The sequence below is a fragment of the Athene noctua genome, chromosome 12 (assembly GCF_965140245.1).
Source record: "Athene noctua chromosome 12, bAthNoc1.hap1.1, whole genome shotgun sequence".
NCBI lineage: Eukaryota > Metazoa > Chordata > Aves > Strigiformes > Strigidae > Athene > Athene noctua.
In genome coordinates, this window is record NC_134048.1 from 7,629,533 (window position 1) to 7,651,903 (window position 22,371).

At 44.8% G+C, this 22,371-nt stretch overlaps 1 protein-coding gene across 4 annotated transcripts in view; it reads left to right on the forward strand.

Annotated features, from left to right (window-relative positions):
- The window catches only part of SLIT3 (slit guidance ligand 3), a 530,994-nt gene extending 508,838 nt beyond the window's left edge, over nucleotides 1-22,156 (forward strand). For all 4 annotated transcript variants that reach the window (XM_074915702.1, XM_074915699.1, XM_074915700.1 and 1 more), the window contains 4 exons: nucleotides 12,422-12,576; nucleotides 14,834-15,119; nucleotides 17,331-17,539; nucleotides 18,628-22,156. In XM_074915702.1, the coding sequence (XP_074771803.1) occupies nucleotides 12,422-12,576; nucleotides 14,834-15,119; nucleotides 17,331-17,539; nucleotides 18,628-18,866 (889 nt within the window). In that variant the 3' untranslated portion in view covers nucleotides 18,867-22,156. The remainder of the gene's footprint in view (nucleotides 1-12,421; nucleotides 12,577-14,833; nucleotides 15,120-17,330; nucleotides 17,540-18,627) is intronic.
- Nucleotides 22,157-22,371: the final 215 nt, after the last annotated feature.

Below are 22,371 nucleotides of genomic sequence, written 5' to 3' on the forward strand. Positions count from 1 at the left end.
TCATTTAAAGATACCAACTGATGAAGAATGCCTTGCTTTTATTTACCACCATGCTCCAATTGTTAAAGTTTGAATTAACAAAGAGCATGTAATTCTGTAGTTTCAGCAGTCAGCCATTGATACTGATATCTGTTTAACTGTATTCCACAGGGAGAGCTTCCTATTTTCAGTCTTTTTTCCTACATCTGTTTCTTGAACCAGAGATAAGACCTTACTTGTATTTTTTTTTTCTGATAGGTTTTATGTTATTACACAGTCATATTGATTTGGATGCTAAATTTATCCTTCCTAATAGAAAAGAAAAATAGAAATTTGACACAAACTACTGATGTAATTCCCTCCAGAGTTCCTAGATTGCCATGTTGCATACAGACTGTCATACCTGGTAAAGAGCAAGATGCAGATATCGTTGGTGTAAAATCATATGTTTTCATGCAGGCTTCCTGACAGCATTGAAAAAGGAGGCAGTTAGGAAAACATAAGAATTCATTGTATTTGTCTTTCTGCAGAGCCTACACCCAAATTACATTATAATTCCTCTTAAAAGTATCCTTACATAATCTGTTTTCAAAAATGCTATATCATTAAAAATATTTATTACAGATTTTATCATGTAGTTCTCATGGTCTGGCTAATTCTTATATAGCATAGATGGATGTTCTTGTGGCTAAAGCTAATGGCCCGAAATAAGGGACCTTGAATTCTTACTGTATCTGCCTCATAAGTGATGACTGTAGGATGATAAATTAAATCTGTGCACAAAAAGTACAGAAAATAGAAGAAGCATTTCAGAAATGTCCTGCGGGTCTCTGGAGGGTGAGTTTCCTTCTCTCTGCAGGCTGTGGAGCAGCAGAAGGCTCTTGCCCTGGCAGCATTTGCAGGCTGCCTGATCCACTCCACATCCCTCGGCCTCTGCCCTCGGTGGCCGGAGCCGGGAGCCGCTCGCATGGCCACCAGCACTCCCTGTCCACCAACGGCCCCTGGCCGGGCCGCTCCTGAACTTTGGGCCTCTACTCAGATTTCATAGACTTCTCCTCCGCTCTCCTGGTGCTGAGGTTGAACAGTTGCTTTGGTGATGGAAGAACTTCCACATCTTCAAAGTTATAGGAGAGGGGATTTTTGCGTAATCACCTCTCCTTAGCTTCAATTGCTTATCTGCAAAACGCCTGGGAGGCTTCACTATTAATTCACTGCCTTCCAGGGAGGAATGTGCTGGAGGAGTGAAAGCATTAATTATGCTTAGGATCATTATTAGAGCTTGTCAAACCCAGTTTTCACCAAAAGTCTCTTGGTAGAGCTCACTGTATGACTGGCCCTTTTCTTCCTAATACCTTCATGGTCTGTAGCGGTGCTGTGCTGTCCCTGGTGGGATTCCTGTTTGATACTTCTGGTTGGTCCCTAAATAGACTGTTTTGCAGGAATTTCTATGAGACATCACTGAAGCTCTTAACAATTCTGCATATTTGCAATTCATTTTATTCTCTCTATGACACACTCTTATTTTTCAGGTACTCCTTAGGGATTTTGCATCAAATATAATGAAAGAAACCAGTATTAATCTCTGACCTGCACAGTAGAATTTGTAAAATTTGAATGTGCTTATACATCTTGCATGAGCCAAGGCAAAGGACAGAAGAATTATTCTGTGGCTTTATAAAGGGCTCTGGTGTATTCAAATGGGACAAAAAAAGACAAGTCTGTGAGTTCTTGTCACACTACAAGCACTGCATTTCCCTAGTTTTTTCTTGGATTTTTCTGTAGTAGTACAGTGAAAATGTAAGGCCAAGACCTTAAAATATCATCTAACTTTTATCATTAGGTTCAGAACCAAATATTTGCTTTCATGAAATTCAGAAACTTTCTTCTGCTAAGATGAAGCTTAAGAAGGGTAAAGTTTTGTCCTTCAGGCTGCCTGAGGACTTAGCAGGCAAAATCTTGTTAAGCTGAATTATTTTTTTTTCTTTGTAAATCTCTTCGGTATCTCTTGCAAGAATGAATGATAGTTTCTCACCTCTCCTCTCTCTCCTTGCCCAAGCTCATTCTCTTCAGCGTAATATCTGAGTACCCAGAAACACTATGCTGCAGACCCACAGCTTTATTTCTAACCTTACACATATGTGTGGGGTGTTTCACTTTCATAAAGCAAGTTGGTGGTGGTGTGTCTGTGTACCAGGTATGGGCAGTTAGGAATAGGTCATCTGAAGCCACTTGCCCTGTGGTAGTGACAGAAATAGAAGTTACCTTCTCTGAGTCCCAGGTCACCTTCTTCAGGGCCAAAAGTCTGGAGCTGTCGGTTGAAGTTGCACTCAGATGTCCCCAGTCAACAGAGGTTGGGCTGCACCAGCACACACGGGTGCTGCCAGTGGGCACGGGCTGCTGACTTGCCCGAAGACCCGTGACTGAGGCAGGCACATGCTTGACTTTGTCTTCCCCTCAGCACTCACCATTGAATTTTGGAGGACTTATACCACAGTCTGTGAAAGCAATAAACAGTAGCTGCTCCTCTGCCACAAAGGGTTTCATGCCATTTTAACTCATTTTTTGAATTAACTTGGATTATGACCACTTGAAGTCAAAGCAGAGATGTTATTTGTATCCTTTTGATTAGGAATGTGGCCATCTACTCCATCACTGTCACCTTTATCATTGTTTTTAAAAAAGTTATAAATACTGCTGCAGATCAACTTCAAGCAGGTGGCAGAAGACAGTCCTCCTCCCCCCAAATCACTCTTTACACAGACTGTGCTGGCTTTAATGCACAGACAACATACAAGCAAATTGTTAGTAGTCTGTGTATTTTGTTAATTGATTTGATGTTTTCTGAAACAGTCACCCACAAGCTGGTCTGTCCTCTACCCCACTCTACCTCTATCTCCCGCAGCTCTCTCCCAGCTGAAGGGGATTCAAAGGAAGCTGGAACAGATACGCTGTGTCCATCCCCACTAGTTGCTTTGTTGATCAGCAGCCTTTTAGGAAGAGTTTAGCAAAACAGAGGAGTGCAGTACACACATGTACATGTACCTTTACTACAGTAACATTATAATGCCTATTTCTTTCAACACAGAGTAATAATAAAAATGTAATGAAGCCAACAAGATACCAGTATTAATCCCAAGAAGAAATGTGAGGTGATGAGATAGGGATAGTTCATAACTAAACAAAAGCAGGGAGGGGGCAACACACAGAATTAATCACTGTGTTAGTCTGGGTTCAGCCTCTAGTTAGACTCTAACCTCACAGCATACCAGCCCTATGCAGCTCCTCTCTCTCCAGATTGTATTGGACACCTCAGAGGATTATGCCTAAAGATGGAAAGCAAATCCTTCAAAGTTACAACATTTTACTTTACAGTGGGGAGCGTTAACCAGTCATTTAATACCATTATGTATTTTCAAGAGCATTAAGAAGGAAGATGTTTGCTCTTGAAGGTGTGCTGAACTCTAGAAGTAGCTCAGTGCCTTGCAGGTACATGCTGGTTTTCATGTTCAAAGTAGTCTTAGGTTTATGAAAAATGAATGGTGAAGTCAAAAGTTGTTCTCTACAGTGATTTGACTATGACTAAAAATAATATAGCTCTATCATCAAAAGAAAATTGCTGCTGAAAATGCAGAAACTCACATTATAAATGAAGGTTTTTCCCCTGTTTAAGTTAGCAGCTGGGTTGAGTTTTAGTCAGTTCAGCTCAAGCCTTAAACTGCCCAGCCAAACCGAAAGTAACTGAACTAAGAACTATTTCTTCCACCCCAGCAGATAACTTGATTTAGTCATTAGTTTGTCTGTAACATGGCCTCACTGTCTCTTCTAGTGAAAGCATCAGTGAAGCCATGAGAGTGGTCCTGGCAGCTCCTGTACCCCTGTAAATTAGAGCTGATGTTAGTCCACCTTCTGAGCCATCAACTTGGTTTCTGCATGTTGGAAACATGCTCTTGTGCTGAACTCTGTTTCCAGTGAGTAACTAAGAGGAAGGTGTGCAAAGGTATTTTAAAAGGTATTTTCTTGCTTCATTAGTCCATAGTATATTGCCAAAGTCAGTTAATGCTGATTACATCAGAGGAAGATTGAAGTATTCTCATAATAGACAGTGATGGAATAAACCTAATCCTGGTCAAAATGACTTTATAAACTTGTATGCACTAATGACTGACTCATGTCTTGAACTGTGAGGTTTTTTTCCTTACAAATTGTAGCAAGCTAATGTAACATGTTTATTTTTTTCTGCCTGCAAATTTCTTGTAAACATGATGACTAACACAAAGTTCAGATGTGTACCATGTGTGATAGATTAATATCCCATCTATACCAAGCGTCGGGCTCTGGATTCAGTAGATAGGGTCTCTGTTAGAAGTGCTCGCAGAACTGGCACTGAGGGTGGTCACGGAGGTGCGGCAGGGTTCTGGGAACAGTCGTTTCAGAGCTTCTTCCTAGTGTAGAAATTTGACCCACAGCTCTGCATTTGCCAGCATGCCCCAATAAGTTGTCAAATAGCAATAGATCTTGTTTATTTTTGTGGAAGGAGCAGCACTACTGTAGGTATGTTGCCACAGATGAGGTGGAAACAATTTAATTTCCTGACCATGCATCAGGTTTCTAAATAGACACACCTTGTTTTTTCTTGGGGCTTAGCCTCCAATTTCAGATAAAACCCATCATTCTCTGTCATTCTAATTGGAAGCTCTTTTAATTGTATTCTGTAGTGGCCCTGGTTCCTGCTGCTAAATGGCAGATACCTTCATATTTTCCAGAGCTGAAAAGGGGATAGATGGTTTAAAGTCTCCCCCAAATGAAATGACTCTGTGAAGACACTTCATGGATTTCCTCATCAGAACCTGAAATTTGATATCCAGCTGCACGGCAGAGGTGTTTTCAATCTGGTGCTATAAAGTAAACCCGAGCACTATGTCCCGCTCGGAGTCATGGCGGGGCAGGGGGCTGTGCTGCAGCACGTCCCGGTGTGTGCCACGCCGCTGGGCACGCGGGGCCCTGCCCCCTCGCCAGGGAGGGCATGGCACTGGTGCTGTCACCGGCCCTGCGCCAGCGCCTGCCTTCCTCTGTGCTGTTGGCAGTGTCATTTTTTTTTTTGAGAATAACTGATTTACTGAGTCCCAATAGCACTGCAGAATGCTATATGTGTTTGTTTTTACACCCCATATTTGCTGGGTTTGTTATGTTGTATAGTGCATGTTACAGTAAAGACACCGAGACGCAATAGCTCATTGCACCGCAACACGCTGTGTGCCGTGACGTGCAAACTCATGCTGGTGGAGTAAGAAGGGAGGGCAGAAACACTGTGATCTGTCGTTCAGGAGAGGCCCTGGACCTGAAGAGTTCATTCAAGCTGCTCTTACTGCCATGACGTTTGCATTCAACAAATTCTTAGTTAGCAGAATGAAGTACTGAGCTCTGCAGAAACACGGTGATACTGCAGGAGACGAGCAGCAGGGCTGGAGGGAGGTGTCAGACCCCTTGCCCAGAATTCACTGCAAACGAGGAGTGTTTACCCTGGCCATGAATCTGACCCTTTTATGAATAATCTAGGAAAAGGGGTCAGGATTGTGTTAATTGCATGTTGCAGGGGTATAAAAAAGGTCCTTGCTTTTCCCTTAGAAGGTCTGTAATACAATAACTTTCACTGTTGGCAGGGGTGCTGCAGGAATTGAATTATGACTGGAAATTAGATATGCATAGCCTGGCCAAACGATCATTAAGGGAGATACGGTAATCAGCTGCCAGTGTTTAAGGGCTGTAAACACCAAGAAGAGAGAGATGGTTTATCTGGGTGGTCTACAGAGTTGTAAGTAGGAGAAGAGATATAAAACCAAGCAAATGAAAATGGAGGGATCAAGGAAAAAAATCTTAATATCGAGTGCTCTCAAGCCTAGGAGACCTAACGCTTGACTCATGTAAAACAGGATTGAACATAACAAAAGACTGTATATTTTAAGCTGAAAGTGAACTTGAGTGCTTTAATATATCTCTTTCACCTCTTATGTCCCTAGTCTTGTGTTTCATTAGCATTTTGCATACTCTTTTCTCAACATGTGGTTTTTATTTGACGTCTGAAGATGTTAGTGCTTGAAATGATGTGTTATTGTAGAGGTAGCGCAAACACTACTCCAGTTATGATTTTGTCTTTGTTGCCATGGAGAAGTTTAAATCTATTTTAGGCCAAGGACTGATTATAACTGGAACTAAGGGCAGGAGGTAACTATAGCTTGGAAAGGTGATAAAACTTATCACCACTGATTCCTGAAGTCAGCCCGGCACAGTATGGGTTTCACAGCTCCCAAATTGCTAACACCTTGATGCAGTTCCCTGCAGCTCTCACCTTGTGTTTCTTGATTTTGGTACCTCTTGTCTGGTGCTTGCTCTTCCCATGTGCTGTAACCTCCTTAAGCCCTTTTGGACATGTATTTCTGCTTATTCCCTTCTACCTCGAATGTTTTCAAAGATTATATAAGTTCAGTATTCCCCATGGCCTTCACTCCCCAGTCACTTACCATCCTTGTGTTTGCTTTGTTCTGTGCTTCAAATGAGGCATGTCCCCATTAAGACAGAGGTCAGGAAAAGCTGGAGACTGTAGCTAATGAATTGATGTCCTCATTTGCATAATTGATGGTTATATGTTTCCTCAGTGACATGGTTTGCTGTGATACTTAAAGCTATTTTTGTTTTTGACTTCTCTGCCCTGCTGTTCTCTGCTGTCTTCACTAAAGGTATATTACATGTCAGTGAAAAAAACTAAACCCAAAGCCCAAATTTTACAAGTTCAAATTGAACGCTTTAATGCATTTCTGTTCACTGTCATATTTATAGTTTCTCAGCTCTAAATCTCTCATGGGTATTAGAGCAAGGGGAGTCAGTGTTTATAACATCTGTGTGTGCTTGGGGCTGGAGTAGAGGGGAAAGAAAATAGAGGAAAAGACAAGTAGATCAAAAATGAGAGTGGAAATCAGTTCTTTCATATATTTCCTGGGGGTTTATGCTTAATACACATCCCTTTCCTTTCATTTCTTTGTGTTGTGGAGTCTAAGCCCCCAGCAGAGGCCACGTCCATGGCCTGTGTGCAGTGTGCCCTGTGCAGTGGTTCTGTTGGCTCATCTTGCTGAAATTGCTCTGACATTTGAGGCCAGCTCCCTGCAATATGAAATTTTAATGACACTTTCATAGAGCCCTCTCTAGTGACCTCCCTTCCCTGTGAGGGCAGCTCCGAGTTTCCCGCCTGGGCACAGAGGGAACAGAAGGTGCTAGGCCCAGGGCCTTCTCATGAGCTTTGCAAGCTGGGCTCTCTGCACATGCCGAGTGTTTTCCTTTCTTTGGACAAATCTGATCAGATGCCATGGCCAGCTCTCAGTGAGCGTAACCTCGATGAAAGCAATGTAATGGATCGTGCAAGACATGTAACGTGGGCTGTGAAAAGATGAGTGTAATGGAGACGAGAAGGGTGAGGGGTGCTGCTGGTTGGGGAGCAGCGTGGCCCCTTGGCTGGGGAGGCAGGGCACTGCGGGGTGGCGCTGCCCTCCTCTGCACGCGGGGGGCTCCCAGGGCACCCAGCTCCAGCCGGGATCTGTCCCTGCACTGCACCTACAGAGGTCTCCCTGCCAAGCCTCAGCCTGTGGCTGCACGTTGCTTCCTTCCTTTCCCTCGAGCCGCACACTTTGAGGGACCAGAGGTGATTATGCTTGGAAGGGAACTGCAGTGGTTTCTCAGCATCAGGTTTGTAATAAGGCTCAAGCCAAGGTCTGGAGGAGACTGTAAATATATCTATGAGATGTCTGATGGGCAGGCCCTCACCTGACTGCTTAGGGCAGTACCAGAAGCAATTCCTGCGCCCTGAAGAATCTTTCTGTGTAATATAAAGCTGGTCTTTTGAATCCTTTTACTGCTTTTTAGCAAGTTTAGTTATTAAGTTCCTGAAAATTTTTGCTTACACTTCAAATGTTTACACTTCAAACATAATTCCTCCCATTTTTCAAGAAGATTATAAACTATATAATATCCAGTGGTGGTGGCCCTAAACACTGCAGTTGGGAGTGGGCTAAAAATTCATGACTGTCGTGTTTAATAGCTTGGAAAAACCTCCAAAGCCAGGCCTTGGTTTGGTAGTGCCCAGAGGAAAGCAGCTGGCTCAGATCTAGGGGCCCGTTGGCTTCTTCCTTCAGCTCCTTTTCCCTGTCCCTTGCTTTGCTCGGACATACTGTGTTATTTACCATAAAGCACGAAGGCCTGTGCAGAAGGGAAGGCGTTGGGCGCTGCCAGGACAGCTGTCAGGGGTGGGACACGCCGGGTTCCGAGCTGCGAGCCCAAACAAACCTGCGCCGGGGCTCTCGCTCGCGGCCCCGAGCGGGCACAAGGGGCGCAGCGCGGGCTCTGCCCGGAGCGGGGGGCCGGTCCCGGCCCGAGGGGAGCCCCGGCCCGCCGCGCTGGGCCGGGCCGGGCCGGGCCGGGCGCCGCCGGCCCGTCGGTGGTGCTACAGCGCCCCCTGGTGCCCGCCGCTGGCGGTCAGGCCGCTCCGCGGGGCCGGGACGGGCGGGCGGGGCTCGGCGGGGCCGGGACGGGCGGGCGGGGCTCCACGTCCTGGGCTTAACCCGGCGGGCCGAGCTCGCCAGGCCGCTGCCGGCCCGGCCGGCTTGGGGCGCGCAGCCCCGTGCCCGGCGGCACCGCGCGGGGCTGTCGGTGAAACACGTCGGCCGCTGCCTCCGGGGCAGGTATTTCCATGCGGCGGGCGCTCTCAGAAGGAAGAGCTCTGTAAGGCTACCTGATCCCCAGTAAGAATTCAATTAAGGTTTTAATAAAACCCTTGCAGAGAGCTGGGTCAGGAAGAGGCCCCTTGAAGAAAAGCCGAGCACAGCAAGTTTGTGCTGCGAGCTGCGCCGTGATGCGCTGTTCAGCGTCTGTGGCTTTCCTCCCTTCATCTCCCGCCAAGCCACTGTCTCCAGCTGTCTCAGACGATTGCAGAGTCTCCTAAAGGCCCAGCTACATAAGGGCCTCTCAGAAGAGTTCATGTAGCATTTCTCTCACCACTGGTTTCTCCTCCAATGTTGTCTCCATCTCTCTCAAAATCCATAAGGCATCTTTCTGTCAGCAACAGCAGTAAGTGCTTTAACACAAGTATCTGCTGGCTGGGGATTCTCTGCCATCCTGCCTGTCCACGTTCAGCTTTTCTATCATATGTTTGTGTCATCTCAAAAAGCAAACAAGTGCTTTGTTTTGACGTTATCTGCTTTACCAAACAGCAGTGTTTTAGGTGACGGCTGTAAATTACTTTGTTTCTTAAAGTCCAGGCACAGATTACTTTCATTTGGAGTTAAAAAGTGAAAGAGTCGGGACTGAGTAATACTCATCTGGATGTACCTACAAACAGGGACCTCTCCCTTTCCAGCAAAAATGCCAGCCCTGGGTATGCTGAAAGGCCTGAGCCCCACATGGGTGGCTGCTTCCACTGCCAGGACACACAGACTTTTGTTTGCCTGTTAGTCAAGGCTTAATCTGGAAAAAGCACACGCTGCGGAGGAGTAGGTGATTAATGCCTGTGAAATCCTGGCCCAGGGAAGGGCCAGCCTTGCCAGACATGATAGTGTTGTCCTCTGACAAATAGTCGTAGCTTGGCCTTCTTCAGATAACAATGTAGTTTTGTGCGTTAGCTTCAGATACTGATCCCACCAGGGAAGGGTTCCCTGTCGTACATCCATCCATCCCACCTCCTCAGTGCTCAGCTCTTGAGCTGATAGGTTTTGGCTATAATTCTTCCTTTCACTGGCACTTCTGCATCGACTAACAGTTACAAATATGCATTTCCATTTATCTCGCACCTTTCAGCTGGAAGTCTAAGTACTTCACCCATATGAATTAAGCATTGCAACACAACAGTTAGATATGCAGGGAGTACACAGAGATCACCCAGTCGGCGCATTGCTGTAACACAGCTGTTTCTTGTACTGTAGCAGATACTTAGCAGATTTCAAGAATATCTAAACAGAAAGTTTGGACCAGCTGTTTTCAAACTTACTTGAGTTGTCAATCCATAAAGTAGTCTGCTAGAGGTGTGGGCCCCAATGCAGTGGACTGGGGTACAGTGGTGACAGGCTTGTATTTCTGAGGTGCATACACTACGTCACCAGGGGCAGTGAGTGTAGCACAAGTCCTCAGCCTCCTATCCCGGCCCATGCAACTCACTGCCCTTGCAGTGGCCCTGATGCAGCTGTATTTTGAGCCAGACTGTCTGCTGGATCAGCTGGGTCTGGATTTTTGTACAATGTCAAGCTTTCATATTTTTTTCTTCAGAATATTTTAAATGGTACCATCAGCTCCAAGTTCTTGAGACCTGGCTCCCCGCAGCGCTCTCGCTAGCCTGAGGATGGGCAGCACCTGCAGCTGAGCTGCAGGTCAAGAATGAGCGGTTGAGCCAGCAGAGCTTTCCCGGGAGCTGTTCTATGGCAGAACTAACTTACATCACGTTTAGGTAAAGCCACGCAGTAAAGGTGCTCATATACTGCTGTCATCTTATAACCTGCATAGTCTTACGTAAACCTTTAAAGGCATATGTCTTTGTAATTCATCCCAAAAACCTGTGGGGACAGCAGCACATCAGAGACACATTAGCTAAGCTCTGGAAGAGCAGTGCACTCTGAAACCAGCACATCCTCAGAAACACCTGCAGTGCTGAACTCTTGCCTGACATCGCTCATGTATAGTTGGTTATGTCATGTCTACTGTAAAACACTATGAAAACGAAACTTCTTCCAGGAACTGCTGAATTCTGGTAATTCCCAAGTCATGTTTCTGAAGTTGAGGTCCTATCTCCATGCTACAACAGGCATACACATCAGTTATGCAGGACTGGGCGCTAAAGATGGGCAGCATGTCATCTAGGTTGGACACGTCTAAAAGGTGATTCATCCTTAGAGATGAATCACTCCTTAAGTTTGCCTTTCCTCTCCACTGATAGTAAAGAAAATGTGAGTAATCCCAAATTCAGGTTGTTGGCTGAGCAGTATCTCAGGATGCCTAAATCTCACAGTTGGTGTTTTCTGTCTCTGTCCGCATGTAACAGAACCACCACCCAGCTAATGAGCCTGCTGGAAGGAATATGGAAAAGGGTGCTTGCAGGCCAAGCTTAAGATGTGTTGGCAACACTGCGCATGTGGGCAGTTTACATAGCCCAGTCTAATTTCGTCTGTAACTGCTGCTGCTGTTGGATTCTCATTATGCATTGGTGTTTGCACGCAAATGGAACAGAGGCTGTACCATTTAATTACATCTACAGCAGTGGAAAAGTCGCGGCACATCTATAACTACTAGCCTAATTTGAAACCCTCCTTACGCAAGGGCAGGTAATGCCACCCTTGCCCCTCCCTGCTCTTAGGAGTGTGTAAAGCCATTGGGTTGTTTCAGGGAATTTCAACATGCAGCATCAAGGCTTGAGGGCTGAAGCTTCCCTGACAGTAAAATATGATAGTGTGATGCAAATTGAATTGTATCGCTGGACCTTTTAATTTCTGGGAGACTGAAGATGAAGGTGAAGATTGTATGTGGTGCAGACTAGCAAAGAGCTGTTATCTGACTCACTGCAGGCTTCATGCATTTGAAAAATCGGTGTTAAAAACACCTGGGCAATAAATACACAGTGCCTTTAATATCTTGTCTGCCCAAATGGCTACCTGCTCCCTGTCCCCCCCAGAATTCCTGCTGTCTTATTCTCAAGCCTCAATCTACATCTAAATGTTTCTCAAAGAGGAGTAGCAATTTGTCTGTTGTCCTTGCGTTCAGGCAGGACTGTATTGTATTGAACAGAGCACCCCAGCCACTTATAAGCCAAAGCCTCCTGAATTCCTTCTCTGGCTTTAGGAAACTCAGCCTGTCCTTATACCTCAGCGTGAAGTCACAAGATACTGCTGCTGTGAGGAAATGCTGGTTTCAGAGGCCCCTGCTGTCTCTTGCCCCAAACTGCAGCCCCTCCCTGCCCCTGTGAAATAATTTGAGTTTAAACTAACCATACATGAAGAAATTGTTTCAGTGATCCAGGTTGCAGCATGGGCAAGACAGAGGGGCAGCAGGAGCATCAGGCTGTGGCTGAGAGCACAGAACAAGGGATTTTAAGTAATTTGTCACCAAAGCCAATATATCATGTAGCTACACCCTTGTGTTTCTGTCTTGGGAAACACAACCACAGCAGCTACTACCCTGATCAGCTGTCTTCTCAAGTGTTACGTGTGCGTGGGTACTGCCTGCACAGGCACCGGCAATGTTTAAATTTGTACCTGGGAGGCTTATGCTCAAGGAAAATGTTGAGAACATGGTGGCTGTAAAGGAGAATGTAAAGGGAGCTGTGCCTCACAAGGTGTGTTACTGGGACATAGGATGTCACAGAAGGGGAGGCTGTGCGTTGTTAATGTCATCTAATTCTGTCTTCTTTTATTTTTAGTGTGGAAACAGTAAATGATGGGCAGTTTCATAGTGTGGAGCTCATGATGCTGAATCAAACTCTGAACCTGGTGGTGGACAAGGGGACTCCCAAGAGTCTAGGAAAACTCCAGAAACAGTCTTCTGTCAGCCTCAACACACCCCTCTACATTGGAGGTATAGTGAGTTGCTCTGGACTTTGAGAATTTGACAAGTCTTCTCAGAAGGAAATCAGCTTCCATCATATGGAGGGGACACTCCAGGGGGGAGAGGGGGGTGGAACTAGCAGTTTGCCTTTCCTCTCTGCCAGAGGGGGCTTCCCTGGACAGAGAGCCTGGAAACCACAGCTCTGCTGTCCTGCTTCCATAGTCCACTAGCACCCCAGCACACAGCCACACGAGCTCGCAGGCCAGCCCGGGACAGTTAACCTCAGCACAGCACAGGGTAGTCGCTACGTTACACAGCCATGGCAAGAGCAGTTTGTCATTTCTAAGGTTTCAGAACTGGCTGGCACCAAGATGTTGTGGTTGAAGAATAGAATGGAAGTATCACAAACAGTCACAGCTAAAAAGCAAATCAATAGTGAGTGGGTTTAAATATACCATAAATGGTGGTATTTCTGCTGGAAATTTTATAGAGGTCTACAAATTTTTTGGGGAAAAAAAAAGGATTAAAACCTCCAAACCTTATTAACACACAAGCTGACTAAGAACTTCTTGGCTAATAGTTTTCTCATTGCTCAAACTTCAGTTAAGAAGTTTTTTCACATTCAGTACTGAATTTTCAGCGACAGAGGAGCCAAGTGGGGTGGGGAACAGATGCCCAGAATAATGAGTATCCCAGTCGATTTGTTTTTGCCAGAATTGCCCCCCAGCTCTCTTCTGGACTGATGTTGAAATCTCTCCCTTTCAGTGACACGAAGTTCCTGAATTTTAGTCAGCCTATTCTAAAGTCAGCAGAACAATAATAGACTCAGAAGGTATTTGGACTTTTTCTAACAAGATCATTGAAGCCAACAGTAGAAACTTAACAACTTCACTTGCTGCTGGTCAAGCCTTTTGTAAATAATTCCCTTTAATAACACTTTTCTAAAAGAACCCTGAATATTGCCCTTGTAAATCAGAAAACTGGCTACTCTTGCCTTTGTACAGAGCTAAACTTTTGTAATTGGCTCCTATTAAGAATGTCACAGGCTATTAAAGAGCATTATTCATCAAAGATAATCTGCTGGTGAGGCCATCACAATTTCTCCCTCTAGCACAGCATAAAAGATACCAACCCTACAGCAATTTATACACAGGGAACTTGGGAAGTAGCCACATGGAAAAGCTTTGTTAATGGATGAGCATTGTAGATCAATACTAATTCTCAAAAGGTACCTACAAAAGTGCATTCACAGGACAAACCTGAGACCTGACATGAAGAACTAGTGGATACCAGAAGCCATGGGCTCAGTGGAGCCTTCTTTTATTTCCCATTAAAATTCTTCTTGCTTCTTTCTAAAAACCCTGACTGTTCTGCATGTGCGGCCTCTCTGCATGTAGCATTCCCATGAGTGCCACTGCAGACTGTTTAGTTAAAGAAATTGATTCAATTACCCCAGAGAAATTGTTCATGATCTACACTAAGCTTTAAGACAGACCTAAGCCTTCATGTACCCACAATTTTGTCCATCTCTCCAACTACATCGTCTGGTCTAGCAACTTTCCTCGTAACGCACAGTTAAACAAAGATGCCGGTTTTGGTTTAAGACCATCTTTAACAGTGGAGTTACTTCTGGATAGCAAATTCAGAGGCCTTAGGCGGTTGAAAATGGAAGCACTTGCCTATGCTATTGCAGCTACACAGCCCAAGCAGATGTCAGTGAGGAGGGCATAACACAGCATCCAAAAGAATCTGCTGGCCATCCGAGCACATGAACTCTTTCAGGCGCTGGAACAAGATGGCAGGTACTCACCACAGAGATTTGGCCTGGCCTCCCAAGTGATGTTCCCTGTCTCTAGAGTTCTCCTGCAGTAGTTTCGATGAGGTGCACTCTCACCACTCCTGTTTATCTTGCTTATCCCAGAGGTGGTAGCTACCTGCTGGCAAGTAAAGACATTCTTAAATCTTGCAGAAGGATAATTGCTATTAAAGTATAGGCAGAAGGAGCATCATCTAAGGACAAGTACACATGGCCATCAGCCAGAAAACCTGAGCTTTTTTTTTTTTTTTGTCACATACTTCTTGTGTAAGCTTGGGCAAGTGATTCTATTTTTGTTTCTTTCCATTTCCAGAATGAGGACAATGAGACTGTGCTACCTTACAAGGGTCCTATGCAAATTAATTCTTTAAAGATTATAAAGGGCTGTGACAAAAGAAACGTTAGCAATTACAGTTTATGTACCCTCATGGTAACTGTGAGTAAACCTTCCCTTTTTGTTTTTATCCACAGGGATCCCAACCTCTACTGGATTATCTTCACTGCGCCAGGGTGCAGATAAGACACCAAATGGTTTTCATGGGTGTATTCACGATGTCCGCATCAATAATGAGCTGCAGGATTTCAAGGATTTACCACAGCAGTCTCTAGGAGTCCTTCCTGGCTGCAAATCCTGTAACATCTGCAAGCACGGTATTTGCCGGTCCCTGGAGAAAACAAGTGTGATTTGTGAATGTCACCCAGGCTGGACGGGCCCCCTGTGTGACCAGGAAATTGGAGACCCATGTCTTAACCACAAGTAAGCTCAAACAAATGCTGATGGGAGGGTGGAAGCTTTACAGATAATGCATATTTCACATTTCATCTTGTAAAACCACATCTGACTATTTTTGGAGGTGCTGGGTTCCCACATGAAATTATTGACAGTTGTGAGTCAGCATCCATGGCAACTCTCAACTGCCACTCCTTCTTCTGATGTTGCTCACTCTCCAGATGAGCTCTTTGTCCTGGAGGAGCCAAGGTGTTAATACTGCAAGTCTTGTGTTCAGCTGTGATTCTACACATTGAAAGATGAAAACTCCTGTTAATGGGTATGGCTTACCTCCGAGGTGGTGAGTGCCTGCACCTACCCGGAGCAGAGCTACCTGTGAGCGGGAGGTGCACACTTTAGGGATATGCTCACAGCACCATTGGGCCCAGTATTCAAAGTCCCTGAAGACCATTATGCACACCAGTGTGAACAGTTTTAAATTTCCCCAATAGCTGACTTAAATAGTACACTCTGAAACACCCCTTTAAACTGCAAGTTCAGAGGACAGCATGGAGTTGCATGTGAAGGGATCATGAGTGTAAAGCTCTTGCAGTTCAAAGGCTCAATAACCACATGTCATCAGAAATGCTGGATGAATACCTTAGTTATGACAAGTACACAAGGAAGCAGTCCAGCACAGACCAGCGGTCTGCATAGCTCAGAGCTGTTTCATAAGCAGATGGAAGTACTTTTGTTCTAGAAGCTACTTTGGTTGCACTGTCTGTGCAAGGGGCTTTTCACAAGCACATACTTTCGACAGGCAAATTGACACAGTGAATAACCACTCTCTTAAAAGCAGAAATTTCACTTGGCAGAGGCACCGCTTTAAACTTGCTTCTGGGTCTAATTCTGCAAAGTGCTGAACCCTGGAAGGTGTTGAGAAGCACCTGGCAGTTTACAGACCAACAGTATGAAGACCCAAGTGAAGAAACACTCAGAGGCCCAGACATATCCTTGAATTTCCAACATCAACATGAAGCTGTTGTGGTTGGACTGAGAAAAATAAGGGAGTTCCAGATGTTTGTGTGATGGGAGATTGTTTCTCTCATCATCCAGGGAGGGTGATGCAATCATGAACATAGCCCCCTTGCTAAGGGAAGTAGCTGTGTGTATTTTTAATGCTGGCATACTGTCTCCCCTTTCACTAAATCACTTCAGCCTGTTGGAGTTGTCTCCTTAAAGCCAAGCCCTCTGTGTCCAGGGCAGAACTGTGTCTTGCTGGCAGGCGTCTGCTCCAACAGTCACAGATTAATCTCAGTGAGGAAATGCAACTATAAAGAACAGGTAGTTGATGATAGCAAGAATTACTATCCAAGCACACCTTTGGTTAGTGGGGCAGAAAATAATGCTTTATATAGACCGTGACTCCCTTTATTACAGTATTTTGCATGTCTTGTCCTGACTAAAACTGCTTGTATTATTTGTGCTTTTTAGTTCAAAGCTTAAAAATGAAATGTACAAGGCTTCAACAGAAGCAGGGAACAATTATAAAGTACCGGAAAGAAAATAAATAAGAGAAAGGCACGGGTTTATGTCAAGTAGGACCTGATATAGCAAAGGTTTATAAGCCCTGAACAGCTTTTCTTTGGCTGGACAGTGTTGCTTTATTCCCTGTCCTCAGACCATTTCAAGCCTGTTCCTGTCCCAGAAGTAGGGATGGTGTCAGAGAACCTGCTAAGGATCAACACCCCTCCCTGTGGTTTTCCTCAGAAATACCAAAGCTCGCTGCAAACCACATGAGCCAGGGAACCCTTCAACTACAACTGCCCATTGATAAGTCTGTGCATAGCTTTTCCACAAACACCTTCATTTATCACACTTTTTTTCATCACCTGATATTATTTGTAGAGTAATTCTGCTGAGGAAGCCTGGTCATGCGGCTTGATTGTTGGCACTTAGTTCCACATGCTGATGCTGTACATGTGAGCTGTCTTGTGTGGATGCCAAGCATTGGTCCATGCTCACGAGGAGCATGTTTTTCAAAGAGATCACTCAGGAGCACAAATTCTAAATGTATTCTCTGAATGTTATCCAGTATTCACTGAAAACTCACAGTTTCTTCGGCGTGTTTGACACTGAACTGCTGGTTTTGGATTAGTATCCAAATAAAATGAGCAGAAATGCTAAAACCAAACATCCCTGGGAAAAGGAACTGTCATGTCTAACACAGGCCAGCTCTAAATGCTTCTCTTTCTCCAGGTGTCTGCATGGTAAGTGCATGGTGGCCAATGTTGCTTACACCTGTAAGTGCATGGAGGGCTACACAGGCATGTACTGTGACAAGAAGAACAATTCCTCAAATCCCTGCAGGATTTTGAAATGCAACCATGGGCAGTGTAAAATTTCCGAGCATGGGGAACCCTACTGCGAATGTGATCCCAACTATAGTGGAGAACATTGCGACAGAGGTACGCTTGGCTGCAGGGCCCAGGACACTGCTTTTCTGGTTTACACTTTTGTTTTTACCTCTCTTCCATGTGACTCGTATTTGGGGATAAATGGCAAAAAATAGAAGATAAAGCTAAGTCAGGGAGGAGAAAAGAACCACACTACAAACATATGGAAAGGGGGACATCTGTAGTGAAGGGTTTTATTCTCTGTCTCCTGAATCCTCAAGGTTTGCTGCTCCCAGGATTCTGGTGGGATGTTTAAAGGAGAGGTTGTTGTGAGGTTTGCCCTTGGCAAGCAGTGATCAGTTAACTGCAGTGCTGGGAAGGGAGGTCTTGCCCTGCATGCCGAGGGCTTTTGTAGCTGCCCTGCGCAGGCACTGGAGGGCAGGAGGTTCTGATCCTCTGAATGTTCTCAGCTTGCTCCCTCTGATGCAGCCGGCAGGTTTCCTGGGGATCCCATGGATCATGTCAGACTTTGCTGCTAGGTCAGGGGCCCAACTCTTCTGCCCTGACCAGAAAAGACTTGCTGGAAACAGCAAGTTCTAACTTCATCCTTTCTGCCTTTTTGGTTCCTGTACAGAAAGGAGCTGGCTTGTATTATTTTTGTTTAGGTTGTGCCTTTCCTGTGAATGAACCACAGACTTTCCAAATTATACACATACAAAGCCTCACCAAAATGTATCTGGCTGCTGCAGAGTGACTGCAGAACAGCACAGACACTTTCAGGTACCCCAGATTGCTAATATCAGGCAGAGCAGGCTAACCTTTGATCCTGAGAAGCAGACGTAGTAAAACTAATTCATATTTTGCAGGAGTGTTGCAGGATTCAACACTCAGCATCCATTAAAGCACTTCCAGAACTGCTGATCAAAGCCAGCAGGCCTGCTTGGCCTCTGCCTTGTGCCGGATATTACACATTTGTGTAACACAAGCTCTGTTTTGATGGCAGGTACAAAGCAGTAAAAGATTAAGGTCCTGCTCGTGCCATCTGTTTGCCTTGAATATCATTACAAGTGCAGGGCTGTTTGCTGATGTTTGGGGAATATCTGGCCAAATAGTTACCACTTTTTTTTTTTTTTCCCTTTACATCTCTGTTCCCTTACCAGAGAATCTCTGCCAAGGAGAGATCATTCGAGAAGTGGTCCGTAAGCAGCAGGGCTACACGTCGTGTGCCACTGCCTCCAAAGTACCCCGCCTGGAATGCCGTGGCGGCTGCAGCAGCGGGCAGTGCTGCGTTCCTCTCCGGAGCAAAAGGCGGAAATACTTCTTCCAGTGCGTGGATGGCTCCACCTTCACGGAAGAACTGGAGAGACACGTGGAATGCGGCTGCTCAAAATGCTTATAGGCCATTCTCCAGTCTCTTGCCACTTTAATCGACTCAGAAGTGCGATCAAAACGGGACCTATTTACTTTCAGAGTGAAGAAGAAGAAAAGAATTATTAAGTATATTGTAAAATAAACTAAAAATAGAACTTATTTTTATTATGGAAAGTGACTATTTTCATCTTTTATTATATAAAGTATCGCACCACTTTGGGTATATGTATCATATAGTGAGTTATTTTTACCATGAAACTTTTTTAACAGTTGTAAGAAAAAAAAAATCAAAAGTTAAAAGTTAAAAAAAAATATATATAAAGAAAACATAGCCTAACAGGAGAAATGTGGGGGTGACTTTATATGTATGCACAATGAACAAATGTAAAGGTGTTCCAAGGACCTGCCACAGAACTGATACGGGCTGAAGAAGTCTCCAAGGCTCTGGGTAGGTCTCCTAGGAGAGCGGATCCCCACGACTGACAGCCATCTCGCCTGCTCAGGCACCCTGAGAAAGCCTCCCCCTCGGTCCCTTGCTCTGCCTAACACTGCCGACGCTGGTTTGTTCCTGTACAGTGGCTCCGCTTGCTATTCTTGAACTGGTTCCCTATAGCACGTAGGCACTGCCATAGCTTGAGGCTAACTACATTATTTGACTATTGTAATACTATAATACATTTTTTGCTGTGTACGTTGTATTTATCTGTGTTCACATTATATTCTTCAGCAACTGTATCTATAGAGCACAGGCAGCTTTATCCAAAAGAAGGGGACGAAGGGAAAGGAAGTGGGGAAATATATGTTGCTTTGGGAAATTCGGGGGCAAAATGTGAAATAAGTGCTAAGTAATGCCTAATAAATGACCAAGTACTTTTGTGTAAACTCCTCAGCTATGTTATTTCCCAAGTTTGTGCCTTCTTGCTCCCAGCCTTGAGCCCTTTTTTGTATATGAAATGTAAGGAATGCACTGCTACATAGTTTGTCACGCCTTGACACTTTAACTTGCAAAGGTTATAAAGAGCATGAAAATACCGCAGGTGCCAGGAGGTACCTGCCGTGCAATGGCTTGTACTGCCACTGTCACACGAGCCATGGGTGTGAGCTGGGCTGTAGCTGCCTGTTCACCTGCACTCCGGGACTGAGCAGCTGGCTACGTTTCCACAGCTTTTTAACCGAGCAGAAGTTGCACTATATCCGTGTGAAGGTATTCAGCTGACATTTGTCCACCTTAGTGGCACTCTCTTCCCTGCACAAGGAGAGACATCACAGCTCCGTCCCGTCCTGTTCTTGCATTTGGTGCAGACTGACCAATTCAGCCAAAGCTGCTCCATCTGCACTGCTTCATATCCCACACTGGTGTCTCCCAAAGGACCCCCATTAACTTTAGCTGTGTTCGGAGCGAAGGCTGAATAGGAAATGGAAGTCAATGCAGGGATAGATTCTCACTCAATTCAATTCCAATAGAAATGTGAATGTGAGGCAAAAATTGACTGGGAGTGAGCTGGATTTTTGGAGGGTTTTTGGGCAGGGCTACCTTTCAGGGTCAGTGAGTATGTGCAGAGAGTTGACCATGGATACCTTGAAGTTTCTCTTACTATAAGTTTCAAACTTCCCCATCAACAACTGTTCCATTATCAGTGTAATTTCTTTCTTTCCATAATATAGCAAGTATTATAATCCTTTGTTCAATTTTTCTTTCTCTAAGAGAGGTAGAGTCAGAGATGATTCCTAGCAGCCATAAGCTCCTTTTGGGAATGCTCACCGGTCTCACCAAAATTATTTCAGATCAGGGGCTTCAGCAAAGAGTGAGTAGGAAAGCTGAATCAAGGCCAGGTTGGACGGGGCTGTGAGCAACCTGGGCAAGTGGAAGGTGTCCCTGCCCATGGCAGGGGGCTGGAACTAGATGATCTGTAAGGTCCCTTCCAACCCAAACCATCCTGTGATTCTAAGTCAACAGGGCTTTTGTCTGACCGGGGCTTTGGAAAGATGCACAGAATGCAACCCTGCCATGACAACTATGAATGTTTATTTCCCATTAAAGTGACCATCTAGCTATCGTGCAGCCAGAAGGCTCTAACACACTTGGCATTCTTCTGCCACATCCATCACTCCTTAACTGCAGCCGTTCATTCATACTTCTTTGTTACTACCAGAGCACCTTGAGCAGAAGGGACATAACCGACACAATAACCACCTCACAAAATAAGTATCAGTATGTGGAGCCTGCGATCAGTGAAACACCCGTCACTAGTTCGTGTGACAAACTCTGGTTGAAACAGTACAGCTCAGGAGCCAGGGAAAAACTAACCCTGGTTGCAAGTACTATGGGCTACTTTTTTTTTTTTTTTTAATATAAAGTCAGAAGCTCATAGCAGCTGGAGTTTGTGGTGTACAACCTACACCACATAACCTACAGGTTTTAAAAATTTGTGCAAGTAACTGCAGACCCCTGTGCAAATATGTGCCTGGCATACCACTACCATTAATGTTTCATGCCTGCTTAAAACACTTTATTTTCTAAAGAAGCAGCTGCTGTATGGTGCCAGGCAGAAGAAATCCAGGTCAAGCAGTGGCTTACAAGCCCTCTGTGTGCTCTAGTGCACGATTTGTGGCCACTGAACTGTCAAGACCTGCAGAAACACGGCCCCTCTTGAACGCCACCCAAACTGTTCACTTTGTCCCTTGAGCAGCAACACGTATAAGAAGGTGACATTTACTCGTGGTGGCCTCGCACCTGCTGGAGGGCACTTTAAAAGGAATGACCTTGACTGGCAAGGTAAAGGCCATCAACATCTTGTTAGCACATCACTCTGGGATTTATTTTAGCAAAGCCTTGCATCAAAGTGACCAGCAACAACTCAGCAAGGCTGGCCCTGTTCCTGGCCCTTTTCTGTCATGGCACTTCAATGTTAAGCGTTGGGATAAAGAACTAAGAATATCTATTTTGTAACCAAATGATGCAATTTTTGTATGCTTTTAAGCAGCACTTGCCATTGGATAGTGATGCTTTATGTCAATGATTCTCTGACTTGTTATAGAATTATTTTATGTTAAGAAGAAATAAAAAGCATTCAGATGTGCCAAAAATGTGAGGTTAACTGAAGTGTAATTAGCTCTGAAAGTTCCTCTGTAATCTGCCTAATGTTACAATAGATTTCAAGAACTGCGGGTACAATACAGTAGTTTTACCTCTATAAAGTTTTAATATAAAGTGAAGAAAGATGCTTACCCTTAAAAAATGGCAATGCAGACTGGTGTGAACTGATGTATTTTATTAATAGATTCTCATTGTGATGTAAGTTTAAATAAATTGTTGGGTTATGGACGATTGTAACATACTTGTGATGCAGATTATTTCTACGTGTATTTGAGGTGTTGAGTCTGACCTTTTAGAGCACGAGAGGTAGCTCATGGAAAATGGTGGAGAAACACACATTCCTCTTGGACAAATCTAGAGAGAGAACAGCTGTACTTAGACGTAGTGTGAACAGTGGTTGCATGTTTAATGGCATCACAACCTAACCTTTTAAGAG